General features: G+C 50.0%; 1 protein-coding gene across 1 annotated transcript in view; it reads right to left on the bottom strand.

Moving 5' to 3' along the window:
* Window positions 1-22,920, bottom strand: part of LOC139260600 (cadherin-7-like) — a 167,952-nt gene that overhangs the window by 138,676 nt on the left and 6,356 nt on the right. The window contains exons 2-3 of the mRNA XM_070877024.1: window positions 4,692-4,986; window positions 2,294-2,413 (exon numbers count right to left, since the gene is read on the bottom strand). Of these exons, the coding sequence (XP_070733125.1) occupies window positions 2,294-2,413; window positions 4,692-4,986 (415 nt within the window). The remainder of the gene's footprint in view (window positions 1-2,293; window positions 2,414-4,691; window positions 4,987-22,920) is intronic.

The raw sequence follows: 22,920 nt of genomic DNA, 5'->3' as shown, positions 1-22,920 counted from the left end.
GAGCAAAGTCGAGAGGCAGAGAGGTTTAGGAAGGGAACTCCAGAGCTTGGGGCCTACACAGCTGAAGGCACGGCCACCAGTGGGGGCATGAAATAATAGGGGATGCGCAAGAGGCCAGAATTGGAGGAGTGCAGAGATCTCGGAGGGTTGTAGAGGTAAGTCAGATATTATGCACTATGATAAGGACAGGTGTGCTCAAGGTAAAGTGGGGAGAGATCCAACGTGATGGCTCTCCGCTCGGTTTTCCTGGCTTTTGTGCACATGGAACGAGTGTTCCTCAGGGGCAGACGTCGGGAAAATCAACTATATTCTTATTAGTCTGTTACCAAAGTGGAGCTACTACCTTTGAAGGCCACAAAGTCCCGGGTAGAAGTTGAGAGGTTGTTTCCCCTGGCTGGAGAAGCTAGGCCTAGGTGGGTCACAGTCTCAGGATATGGGGTCGGCCATTTTGGACTGAGATAAGGAGAAATTTCTTCTCTCAGAGCGTGGTGAATCTTTGGAATTCTCTGCCCCAGAGAGCTGTGGAGGCTGAATCGTTGAGTACATTCAAGATTGAGATCGTTAGAAACATAGAAACATAGAAAATAGGTGCAGGAGTAGGCCATTCGCCCCTTCGAGCTTAGAGATTTGAACTCTGCTGGTTCTTTGGTAGAGCAATCCAATTCGTCCCGCTCCCCACAGCCCTGCAAATTTTTCCTCTTGAAGTATTTATCCAATTCCCTTTTGAAAGTTACTACTGAATCTGTCTCAGGCAGTGAATTCCAGGTCACAACTCGCTGCGTAAAATAATTTTTCTTCATGTTGCCTCTGGTGGATAACCTCACATTTATCCACATTATACTTCATCTGCCATGCATTTGCCCACTCACCTAACCTATCCAAGTCGCTCTGCAGCCTCATAGCATCCTCCTCGCAGCTCACACTGCCACCCAACTCAGTGTCATCCGCAAATTTGGAGATACTACATTTAATCCCCTCGTCTAAATCATTAATGTGCAGTGTAAACAGCTGGGGCCCCAGCACAGAACCTTGCGGTATCCCACTAGTCACTGCCTGCCATTCTGAAAAGTACCCGTTTACTCCTGCTCGTTGCTTCCTGTCTGACAACCAGTTCTCAATCCATGTCAGCACACTACCCTCAATCCCATGTGCTCTAACTTTGCACATCAATCTCTTGTGTGGGACCTTGTCGAAAGCCTTCTGAAAGTCCAAATATATCACAGTTCTACCTTCCCCTTAAAGGCATCTATGCTGTTCACTTCAACTACTCCATATGACAGTGAGTTCTACATTCTCAGCACTCTCGAGGTGAAGAAGTTCTTGAATTCCCGACTGGATTTATGTGGCCGATGAAATTTAACTCGTGTGAGGTGATGCAAAGAACGAGGAGAGGACATATAAACTAAAGGGTACAATCCTAAAGGAGGTGCACGAACAGAGAGGCCTGGGGTTATGGGGTGCATAAATCGTTGAAGGTGGCAGGGCAGGTTGAGAAAGCGGTTAAAAAAGCTTACGGGATCCTGGGCTTCATGAATAGAGGTATCGAGTACAAAAGTGTGGAAGTTACGATGAACCAGTATAAAACACTGGTTCGGCCCCAACTGGAGTATTGTGTCCAATTCTGGGCACCGCACTTTAGGAAGGATGTGAAGGCCTTGGAGAGGGTGCAGAGTTGATTTACGAGAATGGTTCCAGGGATGAGGGACTTCGGTTACGTGGATAGACTGGAGAAGCTGGGGTTGTTCTCCTTGGGGCAAGAGAAAATTGAGAGGAGATTTGATTGAGGTGTTCAAAATCAGGAGGGGTCTGCACAGGAGACGGTCGAGAGATGATATGATTGCTTCCATTTGCAGAAGGGTCAAGAGCCAGAGGACACAGATTCAAGGTGTTTGGCAAAAGAGCTAAAGGCAACATGAGGAAAACTTTTTCACGCAGCGAGTGGTTAGGATTTGGAATGTACTGCCTGAAAGGTGGAGGCAGGCTCAATCTTATCTTTCAAAAGGGAGCTGGATAAGTATCTGAAAGATAAAAATTTGCAGGGCTACAGGGAAAGGGCGGGAGAGTGGGATTAACTGAGAGCCGGCATGGGCTCGACGGGCCGAATGGCCTCCTTCCGTGCTGTAACCATTCTGTGATTCTATGAAGTTAGAAATAAATACAAAACTGACACCGTAAACACAGACAGCACCATAAAAGTGAATACTTTTAGCTGTGACAAAATATTATAATTGAGGTTGTAGGAATGCTAAATTCCGCTGTCTGATGCTTAACAGATATTGGTGGTGATTGTCACCTGTCTTTGGCTCCACGGAGAAATATGGTTGTCCCTGTAGAATACTGTACATCACTCTGGCACTGCTTCCATAAGTAGGATCATCAGCATCAGTCGCTGTCACTTGTATCACTGAAGTTCCTGCACAGAAATGGAACGGAGCATTTGGAACATTAAATACATCAAATGCCAAGGAGCCATTGTCAAAGTTTTGCTTTTGGACGTAAATAAGCTGTAAAATATTTCAGAAGGTACAGCTCCTTTCTAAGCCCTGTCCCGTAAAGAATTTTGGCAATCTTCAAAAAGGCAGTTGCATAAGGACGTAAGAATTATAAGCAAGAGTAGGCCATTTGGCCCCTCGCGTCTGCTCCGTTATTAAATGAGATCATAAGAACGTAAGAAATAAAAGGAGCAGGATTAGGCCACTTGGCTCCTTGAGCCTGCTCCGCCATAGAAACATAGGAAATAGGTGCAGGAGTAGGCCATTCGGCCCTTCGAGCCTGCACCACCATTCAATATGATCATGACTGATTATGCAACTTCAGTACCCCATTCCTGCTTTCTCTCCATACCCTTGACCCCTTTAGTCGTAAGGGCCACATCTAACTCCCTTTTGAATATATCTAACAAACTAGCCTCAACAACTTTCTGTGGTAAAGAATTCCACAGGTTCACAATTCTCTGAGTGAAGAAGTTTCTCCTCATCTCGGTCCTAAATGGCTTACCCCTTATCCTTAGACTGTGACCCCTGGTTCTGGACTTCCCCAACATCGGGAACATTCTTCCTGCATCTAACCTGTCCAGTCCCGTCAGAATTTTATATGTTTCTATGAGATCCCCTCTCATTCTTCTAAACTCCAGTGAATATAAGCCTAGTCGATCCAGTGTTTCTTCATATGTCAGTCCTGCCATCCCGGGAATCAGTCTGGTGAACGTTCACTGCACTCCCTCAATAGCAAGAATGTCCTTCCTCAGATTAGGAGACCAAAACTGGACACATTCAATAAGATCATGGCTGATCCGATCTTGGACTCAGTTCCACTTCCCTGCCCGTTCCCCATAACCCTTTACTCCCTTATCACTCAAAACTCTGTCTATCTCTGTTTTAAGTATGGCTGATCTTCTACCTGAATTCCACTTTCCTGCGCTATCCCCCTATCCCCATAAGAACATAAGAAATAGGAGCAGGCCCGTGCATTGACCCCTTCCCTCCCTCCCCACCCCCCAGCCTAAAGTGGGAGCTTCCTGATCTCCCGCCCTCCAGCGACTGGCGAGGTGCAGCGAGCTGAGGGCCCGCTTGCATCCCACAGTTCCCCGGTGCCTTTCAAATTGAGGTCCAGGATCGGAAATGTTTTGGGCCTACTTTAGGGTGGAGTGGTGCAGGCACCTCACTGACTCCATGGGCCCCGATTTTGGCCTCGAAATTCCACAACTGGTAGTTAAAGGGATAGCGATAGATAAAGTGAATGGGAAAAACCGTAGTAAATTGGATTTCAACGTAGGTAAGTGTGAGGTCACGCACTTTGGACCTAAAAAGGATAGAACAGGGTACCGTGTAAATGGTGAAAGGCTAAATCCAGTTGAGGTCCAAAGGGACTTGGGGCTCCAGAAACATCGATCATTGAAACATCATGAACAGGTACAGAAAATAATCAAAAATGCTAATGGAATGCTGGCTGTTATATCTAGAGGTCTAGAACACAAGGGGGTAGAAGTTATGCTGCAGCTGTACAGAACCCTGGTTAGACCACACCTGGAGCACTGTGAGCTGTTCTGGGCACCACACCTGAGGATGTATTGGCCTTGGAGGGAGTGCAGTGTAGGTTTACCAGAATGATACCTGGACTCCAAAGGTTAAGTTACGATGAGAGATTACACAAACTAGGGTTGTATTCTATGGAATTTAGAAGCTTAAGTGCTGATTTGATCGAAGCTTCAAGATATTAAGGGGAATTGATAGGGTAGATAGAGATAAATTATTTCTGCTGGTTGGGGAGTCTAGGACTAAGGGACATTGCCTAAAAATTAGAGCCAGATCTTTCAGGAGTGAAGTTCAGAAACACTTCTACACACAAAGGATGGTGGAAGTTTGTAACTTTCTTCCGCAAACGGCAGGTCAACTTAAATCTGAGATTGATAGCTTTTGGTTGACCAAAGGTATCAAGGGATATGGGCCAAAGGCGGATACATGGAGTTAGATCGCAGATCAGCCACGATCTCATTGAATGGCAGAGCAGGCTCGAGGGGCTGAATGGCCTACCCTGTTCCTATCTTAACAACTTTCCCTATTGTGAGGTAATGGTGCCAAGAACGGCTGTGTAAGAAAAATGCATCTGTCACACGCCATTGCTGGGATCGACACATGTAACTAAGAAAAGTTAAGCAGAGCGCTCAGTGAGGGCGTAACCTTTAAACTTACCCACGGGAGACATTTCGGGGATACTGGTCAGGTACGGACCGTCCAGAAAACGCGGCTCATTGTCGTTGATGTCTTGTATTTTCACAATAAACTCGGACAAGGGTTCGACGGGTTTGTTTGTTAGCCGGTCGACAGCTTGCGCGCGGAGCGCGTAGTAGGCCTGCTCCTCGCGATCCAGCCTTTTGGTAGCGTGAATGTCCCCCGTGCTCTCATCAATAGTGAAGATGGAGCCTGCACCTTCTCCCGAAAGGACGTACTTGACGGAACCATCTCCCCGGTCAACATCGGAGTGAAGCTGGCGGCAAATAAATGCAAGATTAGACTCATTCGGTACACAAGTCAATCACCACTGTAATTAGTTTTTGATTCATTCATGGGCTGTGGGCCTCTCTGACAAGGCCAGCATTTATTGCCGCCCCTACTTGCCCTTGGGAAGGTGGTGGTGAGCCACCTTCTCGAACCGCTGCAGTCCGTGTGGTGAAGGTCTTATTATAGTTTCTTGCAGTGGGTTGATGCAACTGAGTGGCCATTTCAGAGGGCAGTTCAGAGTCAACCACATTGCTGAGGGTCTGAAATCACATATAGGCTTCCTTCCCAAAAGGACATTAGTGAACCGGACAATTCAGTAGGTTTTTTTTTGGTCATGAGTAATGTATCATTGCCCATACTAGCTTTTTGTTCCAGATTTATTTAATGAACTGAATTTAAATTCCCCAGCTGCTATGATGGGATTTGAACTCCAGTCTCCAGATCATTCATTCAGACCTACGGATTACCATTCCAGTAACGTAACCACTTTGCTACCATGCCCCGACTATGCAAAAATGGTCTCATGCTGAGGGCTTGTGTGCTCAACTTGTCACACAAAACATATTGGGTAATGTATGCAAGTTTTATGATCATCAATGTTTTTATGGCTTTCAATGGAAGTAACTGAGCACGAGCTGGTTTAAAGAAACCCTTGCATTTATATAGCGCCTTTCATGAAAGAAACATCGAAAATAGGTGCAGGAGTTGGCCATTCGGCCCTTCGAGCCTGCATCACCATTCAATATGATCATGGCTGATCATGCAACTTCAGTACCCCATTCCTGCTTTCTCTCCATACCCCTTGATCCCTTTAGCCGTAAGGGCCACATCTAACTCCCTCTTGAATATATCCAACGAACTGGCCTCAACAACTTTCTGTGGTAGAGAATTCATCAGGTTCACCACTCTCTGGGTGAAAAAGTTTCTCCTCATCTCGGTCCTAAATGGCTTACCCCTTATCCTTAGACTATGATCCCTGGTTCTGGACTTCCCCAACATCGGGAACATTCTGCTTGCATCTAACCTGTCCAGTCCTGTCAGAATTTTATGTTTCATTTAGATCCCCTCTCATTCTTCTAAATTCCAGTAAGTATAAGCCTAGCCAATCCAGTCTTTCTTCTGATCTCAGGGATTTACAGCCAATGAAGTGAAATCGCTGTTGTAATGCGGAGCCAAATCCCGCAAAGCAAGATCCCACAGGCAGCATTATTTTGTTGCGCTTTGTAACAGACATATTGGCCGAGAAATTGGCCTCCTTGGCGCCTCGAGTTATAACCTGCGGGGGGCGCTAACCATTTACCGACCGGGCATTGCGAGATGAACAACTCCCGCTAACTTCGGCGGCAGGACGTTGTGGCCCGATCTCCTTCGCCCAGAGACTCCTTCGTCCGGAGATTGCGACGTCATCGCCGCGCGCATCGCCCCGGTAACGCCATGGACCTGAACTTCCGTCCCCCCCCCTCCCCCCCCCCCGCAGCATTGCCGGGCGAAGACACTGACAGCTGCAAGGGAGACCTTGTTCGGGAGGCTTCGGGGGGGCGAGAGGGGATGTTGCCGAGGTAAAAAGCAAAAATTTCTACAATGCTGTTTTTCAATTTTTTGGATTTCTTTTTTGTCCGCCTCTGGAGCCGAGCACGGGGCTGATCGGCCCGGCACTCGGCTGCCGTGCATGGGCCTGATGGGGCCGGATCGCGGTTGCCATCGGAGACCAGCTGACTGGTCACAATACTGAGCCTGCAGCGATGGCCTTTCCCTTTAAGGGAGGGAAGGAGCCTCGGATTGCGACAGTGCTGCCCGGCCCATTGTCTGGCGTTGCATCACGACCGCCCCGACTGTGTCCCATCGTGCTCCAGGAAGGAAGTGGAGAAGCTGGGAATCAGTACCATCTGGTGCTAATGATCCCCAGCTTTCAAAAGTTCGCCCCCCCCCCCCCCGCCCCCCAAACGGGGCGCTCCCGAATTTTCCCCCTTAACATTTTGTGAAGCCAAGTCAGCTTGGGAGGAGACCGTCAGACTTATGGTTAACTCAATCTTTAGCCAGTCTATAGGAATCATACCTCAGAAATGCAGAAAAGACCATTATTCTCCCTTCAACCCCCTCCTCCTCCACCGCCGCTGTCCCCACACCCCCTCACCTCGCAGAACCAGCTAAAACTCAGAGCTTTGGTCACTGGGTGGACTGAGTCTCCAGGCCCGAAGGGCCGAATGGCCTACTCCTGCACCTAATCTCTATGTTTCTATGTTTCAGCGGCCAACACTGCAGCTTCACAGATACCAGCTTTTCCCTCCTATTATTAAATATATTTCTGTCTGCCGTTGTTACTATCTGCCGGCCCCCCACCCTGCCTTTTTTGCATCGGCCCCATTATGTGCCACCCCATGACCAAGAGGCTGGGTAAGGTGGTAACCTGGCCCCAAATTTCCTTTTGCTTTTACTCTGTGAGCAAAGTAGAAGAGATTTGCGAAATGAACGAGGAGAATTAGAAACATAGAAAATAGGTGCAGGAGTAGGCCATTCGGCCCTTCGAGCCTGCACCACCATTCAATAAGGTCATGGCTGATCATTCACCTCAGTACCCCTTTCCTGCTTTCTCTCCATACCCCTTGATCTCTTTAGCCGTAAGGGCCATATCTAACTCCCTCTTGAATATATCTAATGAACTGGCCTCAACAACTTTCTGTGGTAGAGAATTCCACAGGTTAACAATTCTCTGAGTGAAGAAGTTTCTCCTCATCTCGGTCCTAAATGGCTTACCCCTTATCCTTAGACTGTGTCCCCTGGTTCTGGACTTCTCCAACATCGGGAACATTCTTCCTGCATCTAACCTGTCCAGTCTCTTTCCTCTCCCTCCAAAAATACCTCTGATCTGCAACTATCCCTTCTGGCCTGAGCAACCCTCATGTGGGGCGAAATTGCTCCTCGCCTTGATTTGAGGGCTGGTAACCTTCCAGGGCTGGGACCTTTATTGCCCGGCACGCAAGTCCCGCGCCCCGACATGGAATTGGGTCGTGCGGGCCTCAACGGAAGTGGAGGGCTGTCTCCGGCCTTCTGTCTAGGTGGGGGGGGGGGGGGGGTGGTGGGGGGCAGGGGGGGGTGGGGGCGCTCCCGGGGCGGCGGGACAGCACTGAGGCCAGCGCTCTGCGGATGCTCTGTGTAGCGCGAACGCATTACAATGGCCCCCTTCCCTTCGTTTAAAGGGGAAGGCCGCTGCACACTCGGCAGGCCCAAAACGGAGCTCCGGGCTGCACAATGGCGGCCTGGTTGATGCAACGGCCGCTGCTGTCGGGCCGACCCAAGAGTCAGTCGGCGGAATAAAACGCCGGCCGCGGGCGCCTTGGCGGTGGATGTCCACCAGCTTCTCGCGGCCCGAGTGGCAACTTCCACCCGCGGGACGCAAACGGGTCGCCGCGCACGACGATGACACCATCGCCGGTTGCACCCTGGCCGAGGGCGGTATTCACGGCACATGGTACAGCACCGCCCCCCCCCCCCCCCGCAAAACCTCCGGGGCAATTTTCCCGGAAGCGCTAGCCCCTCTCCTCTCCCGGGTGGAAACGCCCTGGAGGCGCGAACGGGGCGACAAAAAGGGGCAGTTTGGGCCCCGTGGAGTATTATATAGAGCCTGCAACTCAGCATTTAGCGCTGTCATATATTTCTGCCTCACATCGCCAGGCTTGGTCTCGATAAGCCTCTCGGATAATCATTATCAGTCCACCCAAAATTGTACGCAGTGGAATCTGTTCGTTTTTAATTGTCAGCTTCAACATGTTGAATTGTACTCTTTATCTTGTAAAATAATTGCAATAAGCTGAGGGGGCTGACAGTTGCAATAAAAGTAAAAATCATAATTCAGACACGTTAACGTCTTGAGAAGAATATTTGTTGTTTTATCAACTGTCTCACAGATCTAAAAAAAAACACAACATAACCAGGTTTCCGATGAGCTATGGGATGAGTGCTGAACAATTCATCTTCAGAACATCATTTTTATTTAATGATTTTTCCCTATATCAACCGTGAAGCTTCATTTAGCAATATACCTGCCTGATGACTGTCACAAGTTGGCTGCAACCACACTTGCAAATCTGAATCAATATTTAATTATAGAGTGCCATGATCTCAGAACTCACAGTCAATTTAGTCTGATTGGAGCGAAATGCTGGACCACCCATGCTGGGGGAGTCAGCTTTAGACTGGCATTCAAACTCACACCCAGCGGCTGACTTACTTTTACATGTAGGCAGCGAATCAGATATTGATATCTCCAACGGGGCGGGGAAGGGGAGTGCGTGGTGGCGGGGGGGGGGAGTGTGGGGGGAAGTGCGGGGGCCGGGGGAGGGGAGTGCGTGGTGGGGGGGAGTGTGGGGGGAGTGCGGGGGAGCGGGTGGGGGGGGGGGGGAGTGCCGGGGTGGGGGGGGAGTGCAGGGGAGGGGAGTGCGTGGTGGGAGGGAGTGTGGGGGGAGTGCGGGGGAGCGGGTGGGGGGGGGGGGGAGTGCCGGGGTGGGGGGGGAGTGCAGGGGAGGGGAGTGCGTGGTGGGGGGGAGTGTGGGGGGAGTGCGGGGGAGCGGGTGGGGGGGGGGGGGGAGTGCCGGGGTGGGGGGGGAGTGCAGGGGAGGGGAGTGCGTGGTGGGGGGGAGTGTGGGGGGAGTGCGGGGGAGCGGGTGGGGGGGGGGAGTGCCGGGGTGGGGGGGGGGGAGTGCAGGGGAGGGGAGTGCGTGGTGGGGGGGAGTGTGGGGGGAGTGCGGGGGAGCGGGTGGGGGGGGGGGAGTGCCGGGGTGGGGGGGGAGTGCAGGGGAGGGGAGTGCGTGGGGGAGGGGAGCGCGAGGGCATGGGAGCTGCAGGAAGAGGAATCTAGTCCACTCCACACAATCCGTCCTATCGCCATCATCATCGGCAGCCCCTCGAAGCGAGGATGACTTGCTTCCACGCCAAAAAGGGATGAGTTCACAGGTGTTTCAATGAAGGACCTAATATTCCAGATCCTGAACTACATCGTGAAGGGTGGCAGATGCCTGTGCGTGGATTTTTTTAACATGGTGGCCGTTGCACACCAGCCACCTCACGGGCTTGACAGAGCTAGGTCTTGGTCCAGTGGCAAGGGTTTACCAGGACTAACTGGAGATCAGCTCTGCTGCACAGACCGAGCGCGCACTCATATCGCAGTGTGGGCTGGCCCGTGCTGCCCCTGGGCCCCGAACTGGCGCCTCTTCTGGGCCCCGGTCACTTCCCTCTACGGACTCTTGCCGCTCCTGCGCTCCTCCTGCAGCAGCACGCGCTGCTCCCTGCAATCCGCCCATTTTGTATTGAACATCGTTGAATTGGCAGGCTATGGGGGGGGGGTATTCGATGGCGAGAATGCCCCCCCCCCACCCCTACTATTGAGCTGAAGGACAGTGATGTTTTTATAAATGTATTTGTTCCTGAGATGTGAGCATCACCAGCAAGATCAACATTTATTGCCCATCCCTAATTGCCCTGGAGAGGAATCGCTGTTCCATTTGTAGCAGTTTGGTACAACAGATTGCAGTTGAAAGTCAAGTGGAGGAAGAGCATCTGGGAGGGCGCTGAGCACCTCGAGTCTCGTCGCCGAGAGCATGCAGAAAACAAGCACAGGCAGCGGAAGGAGCGTGCGGCAAACCAGACTCCCCCACCCACCCTTTCCTCCAGCCACTGTCTGTCTCACCTGTGACAGAGACTGTAATTCCCGTATTGGACTGTTCAGCCACCTGAGAACTCACTTTTAGAGTGGAAGCAAGTCTCCCTCGATTTCATGGGACCGCCTATGATGATGATAGGCCAGACCAGGTAAGGACGGCAGATTTCCCTCTCTAAAGGACATTAGTGAACCAGATGGGTTTTTACAACGATCCGGTAGTTTTATGGTCACCATTACTGACATTAGGTTTTTATTCCAGATTTATTTAATGAACAGAATTTATATTCCCCAGCTGCCCTGGTGGGATCTGAACTCAGTCCAGACCTCTGGATTACTGGTCCAGTAACAATACAACAAAAATACAAATTATACAAGTGCCTCCTGGCTAAAAGGGGAAGGGGGGGGGCACTAAAACTGACAAACTTAGACAAATTAAACTTTAGACATTAAACAAATCAAATTAAAATTTGGTTGCCGGGGCTGATGATGCACTCCAGTCCCTCCGGTGTCCAACTCTTGGGAATGCCACGAGCGTACCAGTGGACACCGTGTGCTCCATCTCCAGGGACACCCTGGCTCAGATGTAAGCACGGAAGAGAGGCAGGCAGTCAGGCTGAACGAGCCCCTCGACCGCCCGCTGCCTGGACCGGCTGATGGCCCCCTTGGCCGTGCCCAGGAGCAGTCCTACGAGGAGGCCCTCGGACCTACCCGCTCCCCTCCGCACAGGGTGCCCAAAGATCAGGAGTGTGGGACTGAAGTGCAACCAGAAATTGAGGAGCAGCCCCTTAAATAACGGAACAGGGGCCGCAACCTCGCAAGCTCCATAAAAACATGGAACACGGACTCTTCCAGACCGCAGAAATGGCAGGCAGCCTGGGAGCCCGTGAACCGACTTAAAATTTTATTGCACTGGACTGCTCCGTGCACCACCCTCCAGGCCAAGTCCCCGATAAATAGTGGGAGGACTCCTGCGTAGAGTGCACTCCATCGGGGACCCCCGCCTCCTCCGGACGGCAAGATGGTACGCCATGGCGTGTCCGGACGGCAGACGAGGATGGCAAAGTTGAGAGTGTGCAGGAGCAGCCCGTACAGGAAACCCCTCCGCGCAAAACTGAAAGGCACGGAGGGGATTTCCCCGAGGAGGCTCAAGTTGTGAGACGCCGGCTCCCGAGGGAGGTTTCGGGGTTTGGCGCCAATGAGGAATTCCGTCCGGACAAGGGCTCAGTTCGGACGGGATCTCCCCACGTGCTTGAGCCTCCTCGACGCACTGAACGGAGTCAGGGCCCAGAGCTGTTTTTAGTGACTCGATGGCATCGGCCGCACGGCGGACGTCGGCCCAATTTCGGCGCCGTGCCAGCACGTCTGGCACCATCCAGCCCGCTCTTCCACCATCGAGCAGGTCCCTGACCCTGGTCACCTCGCCAGCCACAGCCCTCTCGTCCGCCTGCCACCTAAAACCGCGGTCGTGGAGGTACGGATTCCCGAGCAGCAGCTCCTGCAGGACAGCCGCCAGTCCAGCTGGTGGAGAGCTGTGCTTGGTGGAGACTCTGTTCCAGACCCTGATGAGTTCCTGGTGAAAGACAGGCAGCTCCCGCATGGTGGTCCTGACGCCCCCCAGGCTCACAAACAGGAGCTGCATGTTGTAATAGAGGCTGTACTGCTGGAGGAAGAAATATGTCGCCAGCGCACACCACCTAGGAGGGGGCTCGACGTACAGGTAACAACAGCTCTACAACTATTTTTGTTGTGAACAAATCAATCAAGTGCCCCATGATTAAAGGGGGGGGGGCCACATCAAACACTTTCAAACAAGTGCCCCCTTGGTTTTTTTTTGAGGGCACTAAAAACACAAATTATACAAGTGCCCCCTGGCTAAAAGGGGAGGACACTAAAACCGGGACAATAAACAAATAAAACTTTAGCCAAAAAAATCAAATTAAAATTTGGTTGCCGGGGGTGATGATGCATTCCAGTCCCTTCGGCGCCCACCTCTCGCGGAAGGCCGCGAGCGTACCGGTGAACACCGTGCGCTCCATCTCCACGGACACCCTGGCCCGGATGTACGCGCGGAAGAGAGGCAGGCAGTCAGGCTGAACGACCCCCTCGACCGCCCGCTGCCTGGACCGGCTGATGGCCTCCTTGGCCGTGCCCAGGAGCAGTCCTACGAGGAGGCCTTCGGACTTGCCCGCTCGACAACAACAGCTCTACAAAGCTGTGAGCATACTCGCAGGTGCATACATTACAAGCTGCAGCTGCTACACTGGCACACTGAGGCAGCTGGCTGACTGCGGAGGGCAGGACATTACTGGGGCGTGGGTGGGTGGGAAATCCCAGGGGGCCCCCCCATGGCCTGGCAGCTGCCTAGAGTTTTTATTTGAAGATGACCCTGGGAGGAGGACGCCTGCTCTTCCTGGCCGCATGAAAATGAACATTAAAAATCCTTTTTGACCGGCCTCCAATGACCCTTGCTAAGGCTACTCAACAACAACAACAACTTGCCTTCATATAGCACCTTTAATGTAGTACAATCCATCCCAAGGTGCATCACAGCAGCATTACCAAACAAAATTTGACACCGAACCACATAAGGACATATTAGGGTAGGTGACCAAAAGCTCGGACAAAGAGGTAGGTTTTAAGGAGCGATTTAAAGGAGCGGAGGTAGAGAGGCGGAGAGTTTTAGGGAGGGAATTCCAGAGCTTAGGGCCCAGGCAGCTGAAGGCACGGCCACCGATGGTGGAGCGATGAAAATCGGGGATGCGTAAGAGGCCAGAATTGGAGGAGCGCAGCTTTCTGGGAGGGTTGCAGGGCAGAAGGAAGGTACAGTGATAGAGATGGGGCGAGGCCATGAAGTGATTTGACAACAAGGGTGAGAATATTAAAATCAAGGTGCTGCCCGACTCATCCAATGTAGGTCAGCGAGCACAGGGGTGATGATTGAATAGGCAAAGTGTTGGCATAACTCTCACCCACCAAATGTTTGGAGCTAAACCAAGTTAACACTTTTACCAGCAGGAAGACCCGCCTCTCCTCTAGTGGAGAGAGTCCAGAACAATGGGGGCATAACCTTAAAATTGGAGCTGCACTGTTCAGAGGTGACGTCAAGAAGCACTTCTTCTTGGCAGATGCGGTATAATGTGGATAAGTGTGAGGTTATCCACTTTGGTGGCAAAAACAGGAAGGCAGATTATTATCTGAATGGTGACAGATTAGTAAAAGGGGAGGTGCAACGAGACCTGGGTGTCATGGTACATAGAAACATAGAAACATAGAAAATAGGTGCAGGAGTAGGCCATTCGGCCCTTCTAGCCTGCACCACCATTCAATGAGTTCATGGCTGAACATGCAACTTCAGTACCCCATTCCTGCTTTCTCGCCATACCCCTTGATTCCCCTGAGTAGTAAGGACTTCATCTAACTCCTTTTTGAATATATTTAGTGAATTGGCCTCAACAACTTTCTGTGGTAGAGAATTCCACAGGTTCACCACTCTCTGGGTGAAGACGTTTCTACTCATCTCGGTCCTAAATGGCTTACCCCTTATCCTTAGACTGTGACCCCTGGTTCTGGACTTCCCCAACATTGGGAACATTCTTCCTGCATCTAACCTGTCTGAACCCATCAGAATTTTAAACGTTTCGATGAGGTCCCCTCTCATTCTTCTGAACTCCAGTGAATACAAGCCAGTTGATCAAGTCTTTCTTGATAGGTCAGTCCCGCCATCCCGGGAATCAGTCTGGTGAATCTTCGCTGCACTCCATCAATAGCAAGAATATCCTTCCCGGGATGGCATGACTGACATATGAAGAAAGGCTGGATCGACTAGGCTTATATCAATACAACAGTCATTGAAAGTTGCCATGCAGGTACAGCAGGCGGTGAAGAAAGCAAATGGCATGTTGGCCTTCATAGCGAGAGGATTTGACTATAGGAGCAGTGCGGTCTTACTGCAGTTGTACAGGGCCTTGGTGAGACCACACCTTGAGTATTGTGTGCAGTTTTGGTCTCCTAATCTGAGGAAGGACATTCTTGCTATTAAGGGAGTGCAGTGAAGGTTCACCAGACTGATTCCCGGGATAGTATGACTGACATATGAAGAAAGGCTGGATCAACTGGGCTTGTATTCACCGGAATTTAGAAGAATAAGAGGGGATCACATAGAAACATATAAAATTCTGACGGGATTGGACAGGTTAGATGCAGGAAGAATGTTCCCGATGTTGGGGAAGTCCAGAACCAGGGGTCACAGTCTAAGGATAAGGGGTAAGCCACTTAGGACCGAGATGAGGAGAAACTTCTTCACTCAGAGAATTGTGAACCTGTGGAATTCTCTACCACAGACTGTTGTTGAGGCTAGTTCGTTAGATATATTCAAAAGGGAGTTAGATGTGGCCCTTATGGCTAAAGGGATCAGGGGATATGGAGAGAAAGCAGGAAGTAATGAAGTTGCTTGATCAGCCATGATCATATTGAATGGTGGTGCAGGCTCGAAGGGCCGAAGAGCCGACTCCTGCACCTATTTTCTATGTTTCTATAGCTCTACGTTTCAACCTGGAACTCTCTTTCCTCAAAAAGCTGCTGAGGCTGGGTGGGGGAGGGGAGGGGTTGCGGGGAGCAATTCAAAATTTCAAAACTGAGGTGGATAGATTTTTGTTCGCCAAGGATATTAAGGGTTACGGAACCAACATGCATAGATGGAGTTAAGATACCGATCAGCCTTGCTCCAACTGAATAGGAGAACAGGCTGGAGGGGCTGAATGGCCTCCTCTTCTTCCTATCTTCCTAGAAGTTGCTCAGGGTTTGATGGCCTGGGCCAATTTTGGACAAACCAAATGAAACCAAAACATTCTCTTTGATATTATTTCTGTCATGCGTAATGGAATCAAAATACATTAGCTTTGCTGGAAGAGGATTATTAAAAGTTTTGAACCTAAGAATTAGGAACAGGAGTAGACCATCTAGCCCCTCGAGCCTGCTCCGCCATTCAACAAGATCATGGCTGATCTGGCCGTGGACTCAGCTCCACTTACCCGCCCGCTCCCCATAACCCTTAATTCCCTTATTGGTTAAAAATCTATCTATCTGTGATTTGAATACATTCAATGAGCTAGCCTCAACTGCTTCCTTGGGCAGAGAATTCCACAGATTCACAACCCTCTGGGAGAAGAAATTCCCTCTCAACTTTAAATTGGCTCCCCCGTATTTTGAGGCTGTGCCCCCTAGTTCTAGTCTCCCCGACCAGTGGAAACAACCTCTCTGCTTCTATCTTGTCTATCACTTTCATTATTTTAAATGTTTCTATAAGATCACTCCTCATCCTTCTGAACTCCAACGAGTAAAGACCCAGTCTACTCAATCTATCATCATAAGGTAACCCCCTCATCTCCGGAATCAGGCTAGTGAATCGTCTCTGTACCCTCTCCAAAGCTAGTATATCCTTCCTTAAGTAAGGTGACCAAAACTGCACACAGTACTCCAGGTGCGGCCTCACCAATATCCTGTACAGTTGCAGCAGGACCTCCCTGCTTTTGTACTCCATCCCTCTCGCAATGAAGGCCAACATTCCATTCGCCTTCCTGATTACCTGCTGCACCTGCAAACTAACTTTTTGGGATTCATGTACAAGGACCCCCAGGTCCCTCTGCACCGCGGCATGTTGTAATGCCTCAATTAAAGTTCATTTTGAGATCTTTATCGAGTTTGGCCAAGGTGTCAACATTTATAAGGCTAGAGAGACATGATTGACAGCGGTGTTATTGTGTGAATGTTTACCATGCTCATGTCAAATTCCTTTCTCTGTCCCGAAACGTTAACTCTGTTTTTCTCTCCACAGATGCTGCCTGGCCTGCAGAGATTTCCAGCATTCTCTGTTTTTATTTTGGATTCCAGCATCTGCAGTACAGGCAACTCTCGATTATCCGGGACCCTCGGGGATTGGGCGATGCCGGGTAAACGATTTCTCCGTTCGAGCGATTGACATTATAAAGTTAAATCTTCAATGAATAAATACTGTGCAATCAGCTACAGACAGTAACAAGGCAGTTAAGTATGGACATTACCCGCATGCATGCAGGTGGCCTGGAGGAGGAAATTGTCTAACTCCGAGGTTCCGGAGTGCGCTGCCTTCTCTGGCTGAAAGAACTCCGAACGCACCGGCCTGATACCTTCCCAGGCTGAAAGGTCTCCGACGTCAGCGGTGGCCGCGAGAGACAATGGCTGCAGTAGCGCCGCACACACGGAATTTTAAATGCCGTTACAATGGTTTCCCGTTGCATCCGTGAGCGGATAAGCAAGAGTTGCCTGTATTTTGCTTTTATATTCATTGCTTTTTTGCGGAAGCCATAATTCATTTAAAATACTTTGGTTAACACCTCAATTAAAATAATGGGCAGAGATCGTTGGTATGATTTGATAAGATTCATACGATAAAGTCACCAACAGTAACGTCCAGGTTATAGTAAACATTCAGTTACCATTTTTGTCCTTTTTTTATTCCTCCACTTAACTATAATCTCCCTGTGTCCAATATGGAGGAAGTCCCAGGCAACAGGCAACTTTAACAGCAACCTCGTCTCGGAGTCAGAAGGTTGTGAGTTCAAGTCCCACTCCCGAGACTTGAGCACAAAAGTCTCGGCTGACACTCCAGTGTAGTACTGAAGGAGTGCTGCACTGTCGGAGGTGGCGTCTTTCGAATGAGACGTTAAACCGAGGCCCTGACTGCCCCCTTACGTGGACGTAAAATATCCCACGGCACTATTGGAAGAAGAGCAGTGGAGTTATCCCCGGTGTCCCGGCCAATATTTATCCCTCAATCAACATCACTAAAAAAATCAGATGATCTGGTCATTATCACATTGCTGTTTGTGGGAGTTTGCTGTGCTCAAATTGGCTGCTATGTTTCCTACATTACAGCAGTGACTACACTCTAAAATGTACCTCATGTACCCCATAAAGCGCTTTGGGACATCCTGAGGTCATGAAAGGCGCTATATAAACGGAGTGATTATATGCATAAACATTTTTGTGGCCTTCTGCGCGTGCGCGCTGTGCCTCCGTCCCATTTTGCGCATGCATGCTCAACCCAGTCGCGTCGCGCAATGCGATGTTTGTGGAAGTGGGGCCGAACCATGCTGTCGAGTTTGTAGCTTGAGTCTGAGCTTGAGTTATCTCTGGGACTTTCGCCTGGAATATCGCTGTGATTATCTACATGAACAATTTCCCTGCCTTCTGAGAGAGAAAGGAAATTGGAGGTGGGAAAGAGAGAGACTGGGGGAGAGAGAGAGAGAGACTGGGGCGGAGAGAGAGCAAGAAAGGGAGAGAGAGAGAGAGAGAGGTGTGGAGAGAGAGAGAGAGAGAGATGGGGAGAGAGAGAGCGAGAGAGAGACTGGGAGGGAGAGAAAGAGACGGGGGGAGAGAGAAGGAGGGACTGGGGGAGAGGGAGAGAGACTGGGGAGAGGGAGAGACTGGGGGGAGAGAGAGCAAGACTGAGGGAGGGAGAACGAGACTGTGGGGGGAGAGAGCGAGACTGGGGGTGGAGAGAGCGAGACTGGAGGGAGAGAGGGGGAGAGAGAGATTGAGGGAGAGAGAGAGACTGGGGGAGAAAGAGAGAGAGAGAGAGAGAGAGAGAGATTGGAGGGAGAGAAAGAGATTATGGGGAGAGAAACTGGGGGGGGAGTGACTGCAGGAGAGAGAGAGAGATTGAGGGAGAGAGGGAGAGATTGGGGGGGAGAGAGAGAGACTGGGGCAGTGAGAGATACTGGAGGGAGAAAGAGAGAGAGTGGGGGAGAGAGAGCGGGAGAAAGAATGGGGCACAGAGAGAGAGAGACAGGAAGACAGAGTGAGAGAGAGAGAATGGGGGAGAGAGAAAGACTGGGATAGATAGAGAGAGAGAGTGAGAGAGAGTGGGGGGGAGAGAGAGAGAGCGTGGGGGGGGGAGACAGTTGGGGTAAAGAGAGAAACAGGGGCAGGGAGAGAGACTAAGGGAGAGAGTGAGAGAGAGAGAGAGAGAGAGAGTGGGGAGAGACTGTGGAGCGAGAGTGAGTGGGGAGGGGGTAGAGAGTGGGGAGTGGGGGGGAGAGAGAGAGATTGGGGGGAAGAAAGATTTTGGGGGAGAGAGTGAGAATGGGGGAGAGTGAGTGAGACTGGGACAGAGAGTGAGAGACTGGGGGGGGAGAGAGAGAGAGAGTGGGGACAGAGAGAGAGAATGGGGCAGTGAGAGAGAGAGAGAGAGAGTGGGGAAGAGAGAGAGTGGGGGAGAGTGAGAGAGAGTAGGGTAGAGAGAGAGACTGGAGGAGAGAGTGGCAGGGAGAGACTGGGAAGAGGGAGAGAGAGGGGAGGCAAGGAGAGAGAGAGTACAGGGGAGAGGAGTTTAGAGGGGAGATAGAGGGAGAGGGAACTCAGGGAGAGGAGGTGGGGGGAGAGGCGGGGGTAAAGAGCACGGAGAGCACTGTGGGGATGGGGGAAGAACATGATCCAGGTCTACAGGGGGTGTTGAGAGCGAGAACCTGATCCAGATGGTGAGACGGATCACGTTCTTCCAACCCCACCCCCTTTACACCTGCACCACATTCTCCCTCTCCTCCCCTACACCTGGTTGATTTCTCAGAAAGCTCGGTGCATGTGTGCCAAGTGACATCATTGGACAGGATGAAATCAGTAAGTCACGACACTGTCACTATTCACTTCATACCCAATAAACCTGTTAACAATCCGTGAGCCACTCACAACGCCCCATCTATGGCGGGGGAGGTGGCGGGAGTGAGGGGCTAGGTCAGGAACTTGTTGGGGGGATACAGGTCATGAATCCGTGGGGTGGGGGGGGGGGGGGCGGAGCTCAGGAACTTGGGCTGGGGCGGGGGAGAAGTCAGGCACTTGGGAGCTGGTGGTTGTGGGCAGGAACTGGTTTGGGGGGGGGGGGCGGGTGGGGGAAGGTCTTAGCCCATGAGAGTGAGCTTTGCCTGTTCCATGTGAGCTCTTTTCTGTCTGGAGTCAGCAGTCAGAATGGCTCGAGTTACACTTTGAAAAGTCACTGATCATGTCGGCAGGGCGGTTCCAGTTACACATTCTGGAGAAACTGCTGGGTGTGTCTCAGCCTTCAGGGGGACAAATCAGCAATCAGGTCATGTGATCAAGGAGCCCCAATCAGAGCTTTAGGTGTTTCAAATGAACGCATCCCTAAATAAATGCAAGTCTTTCTTTCTTTCAACCACCAATACCTTTCCACAATCAGGCAATCATAGATCTACTGATATTGAGGTGAAATATTCCGTGCTGCTATTTTAGTTCAAGCTTACCCTGAATGCTGCACCTGAGGGAGGTTCTGCATGGAGAGCTCTCCAAAATCCTTAGGAAGGATATATTGGCCTTGGAGGGAGTGTAGCGTAGGTTTACTAGAATGCTACCTGGACTTCAAGGGTTAAATTTCAAGGAGCGATTACACAAACTCGGGTTGTATTCCCTAGAATTTAGAAGGTTAAGGAGTGATCTGATCGAAGTCTTCTGGATATTCAGGGCAACAGATAGGGTAGATAGAGAGAGGTTATTTCCACTGGTTGGGGAGTTTGGACTAGGAGACACAGTCTAAAGATTAGGGCCAGACCTTTCAGGAGTGAAATTCGGAAACACTTCTACACACAAACAGTGATAGAAGTTTGGAACTTTCTTCTGCAAATGGCTATTGATGCTGGATCAATTGTTAATTTTAAATATGAGATTGATAGCTTTCCATTAACCAAAGGCATTAAGGGATATGCTCCAAAGGCGGGTGTATGGAGTTAGGTCGCAGATCTCATTGAATGGCGGAGCAGGCTCGAGGGGCTGAATGGCCTACTTCTGCTCCTATGTTCCTAAAATCATTACGCCCAAGATATAGAATGAAGAATAAACTTTGGTGCTCACGTTCGAACATCAGCCTCTGGACAGAGCATTAAGGTGTCCCTTAAACTCAGAGGAGGACCTTGAGGCACTCATGAAGTTGAAATGAATACTTGGCAGCATTCGAATTCACAACGGAGCATTAAGCAGGTTTGGAATTTGTGTTACAGTGCCAATCAGCTCAGAGATTGGATTTTCCAATTGCCATTATATTATCACAATCAATAATCCACTCATGCTCTAGTAATCCCATTAAAATAACATCGATTAGACAATCTAAGCTAAAGTTATTACCTTTATAAGAGCATTCTTAAAAATATTACATATTTTTAAAAATTTGTTCCCGGATGTGGGCATCGCTAGCAAGGCCGGCATTTATTGCCCATTCCTAATTGCCCTTGAGAAGGTGGTGGTGAGCCGCCTTCTTGAACCACTGCAGTGCATGTGGTGAAGGTACTCCCACAGTGCTGTTAGGGAGGGAGTTCCAGGATTTTGACCCAGGAATGGCCGATATATTTCCAAGTCAGGATGGTGTGTGACTTGGAGGGGAACGTGCAGGTGGGGTGTTCCCATGCGCCTGCTGCCCTGGTCCTTCTAGGTGGTAGAGGTCGCGGGTTTGGGAGGTGCTGCCGAAGAAGCCTTGGCGAGTTGCTGCAGTGCATCTTGTAGATGGTACACACTGCAGCCAGGGGGCGCCGGTGGTGGAGGGAGTGAATATTTAAGGTGGTGGATGGGCTGCCAATCAAGCGGGCTGCTTTGCCTTGGATGGTGTCAAACTTCTTGAGTGTTGTTGGAGCTGCACTCATCCAGGCAAGTAGATGGAGGTCGACAAAATATGATGACATTGCAAAAGCTGGTGGAGTATTTTTGATCTTTTTTTTCTGGTGAATTTTATGTTAATGAATGTGTAGGATGTCAGCACTGAGAAATAGCATATTTTCCCATACCAAACAATCCAGAATTCACATCAGGGATTCCCAGGTTAGTACACTTTTCAATTCACAATCAATATGCCCATGTTCCAAAAAAAGAACTTGGATTGATATAGCATCTTTCACCACCTCAGGACATCCCAAAGTGCTTTACAGCCAATAAAGTACTTTTGAAATAGAGTCACTGTTGCAATGTCGGAATCTTGACCGTAACTAGCATTTGTACTCGTCTACTCTGTCTGATGTGTTTGAGCTGGAAGAGCTACAAAATATTTGGAAAGCAGTGACAGGATCGGTCCAAGTCAGCATGGATTTATGAAAGGGAAATCATGCTTGACAAATCTAGAATTTTTTAAGGATGTAACTAGTAGAGTGGACAAGGGGGAGCCAGTGGATGTGGTGTATTTAGACTTTCAAAAGGCTTTTGACAAGGTCCCACACAAGAGATTAGTGTGCAAAATCAAAGCACATGGTATTGGGGGTAATGTATTGACGTGGATAGAGAACTGGTTGGCAGACAGGAAGCAAAGAGTAGGAATAAATGGGTCCTTTTCAGAATGGCAGGCAGTGACTCGTGGGGTATCGCAAGGTTCAGTGCTGGGACCCCAGCTATTTACAATAGACATTAATGATTTAGATGAAGGATTTGAATGTAATATCTCCAAGTTTGCAGATGACACTAAGCTGGGTGGCAGTGTGAGCAGTGAGGAGGATGCCAAGAAGCTGCAGGGTGACTTGGACAGGTTAAGTGAGTGGGCAAATACATGGCAGATGCGGTATAATGTAGATAAATGTGAGGTTATCCACTCTGGTGGTAAAAACAGGAAGGCAGATTATTATCTGAATGGTGACAGATTAGGAACAGGGGAGGTGCAACGAGACCTGGGTGTCATGGTACATCAGTCATTGAAAGTTGGCATACAGGTACAGCAGGTGGTGAAGAAGGCAAATGGCATGATGGCCTTCATAGCGAGAGGATTTGAGTATAGGAGCATGGAGGTCTTACTGCAGTTGCACAGGGCCTTGGTGAGGCCACGCCTTGAATATTGTGTACAGTTTTGGTCTCCTAATCTGAGGAAGGACATTCTTGCTATTGAGCGAGTGCAGCGAAGGATCACCAGACTGATTCCCGGGGTGACAGGAGTGTCATATGAAGAAAGACTGGATCACTAGGCTTATATTCAATGTAATTTTGAAGAATGAGAGGAGATCTCATAGAAACATATAAAATTCTGATGGGACTGGACAGGTTAGATGCAGGAAGAATGTTCCCGATGTTGGGAAAGTCCAGAACTAGGGGTCACAGTCTTAGGGTAAGGGGTAAGCCATTTAGGACCAAGATGAGGAGAAACTTCTTCGCTCAGAGAGTTGTGAACCTGTGGAATTCTCGACCACAGAAAGTTGTTGAGGTCAGTTTGTTAGATATATTCAAAGGGGAGTTAGATGTGGCCCTCACGGC

Source organism: Pristiophorus japonicus, chromosome 1, assembly GCF_044704955.1.
Source record: "Pristiophorus japonicus isolate sPriJap1 chromosome 1, sPriJap1.hap1, whole genome shotgun sequence".
NCBI classification, from domain to species: domain Eukaryota; kingdom Metazoa; phylum Chordata; class Chondrichthyes; family Pristiophoridae; genus Pristiophorus; species Pristiophorus japonicus.
Note: the sequence above shows the minus strand (reverse complement) of the source record. Positions and strands in the feature narration are given on the sequence as shown.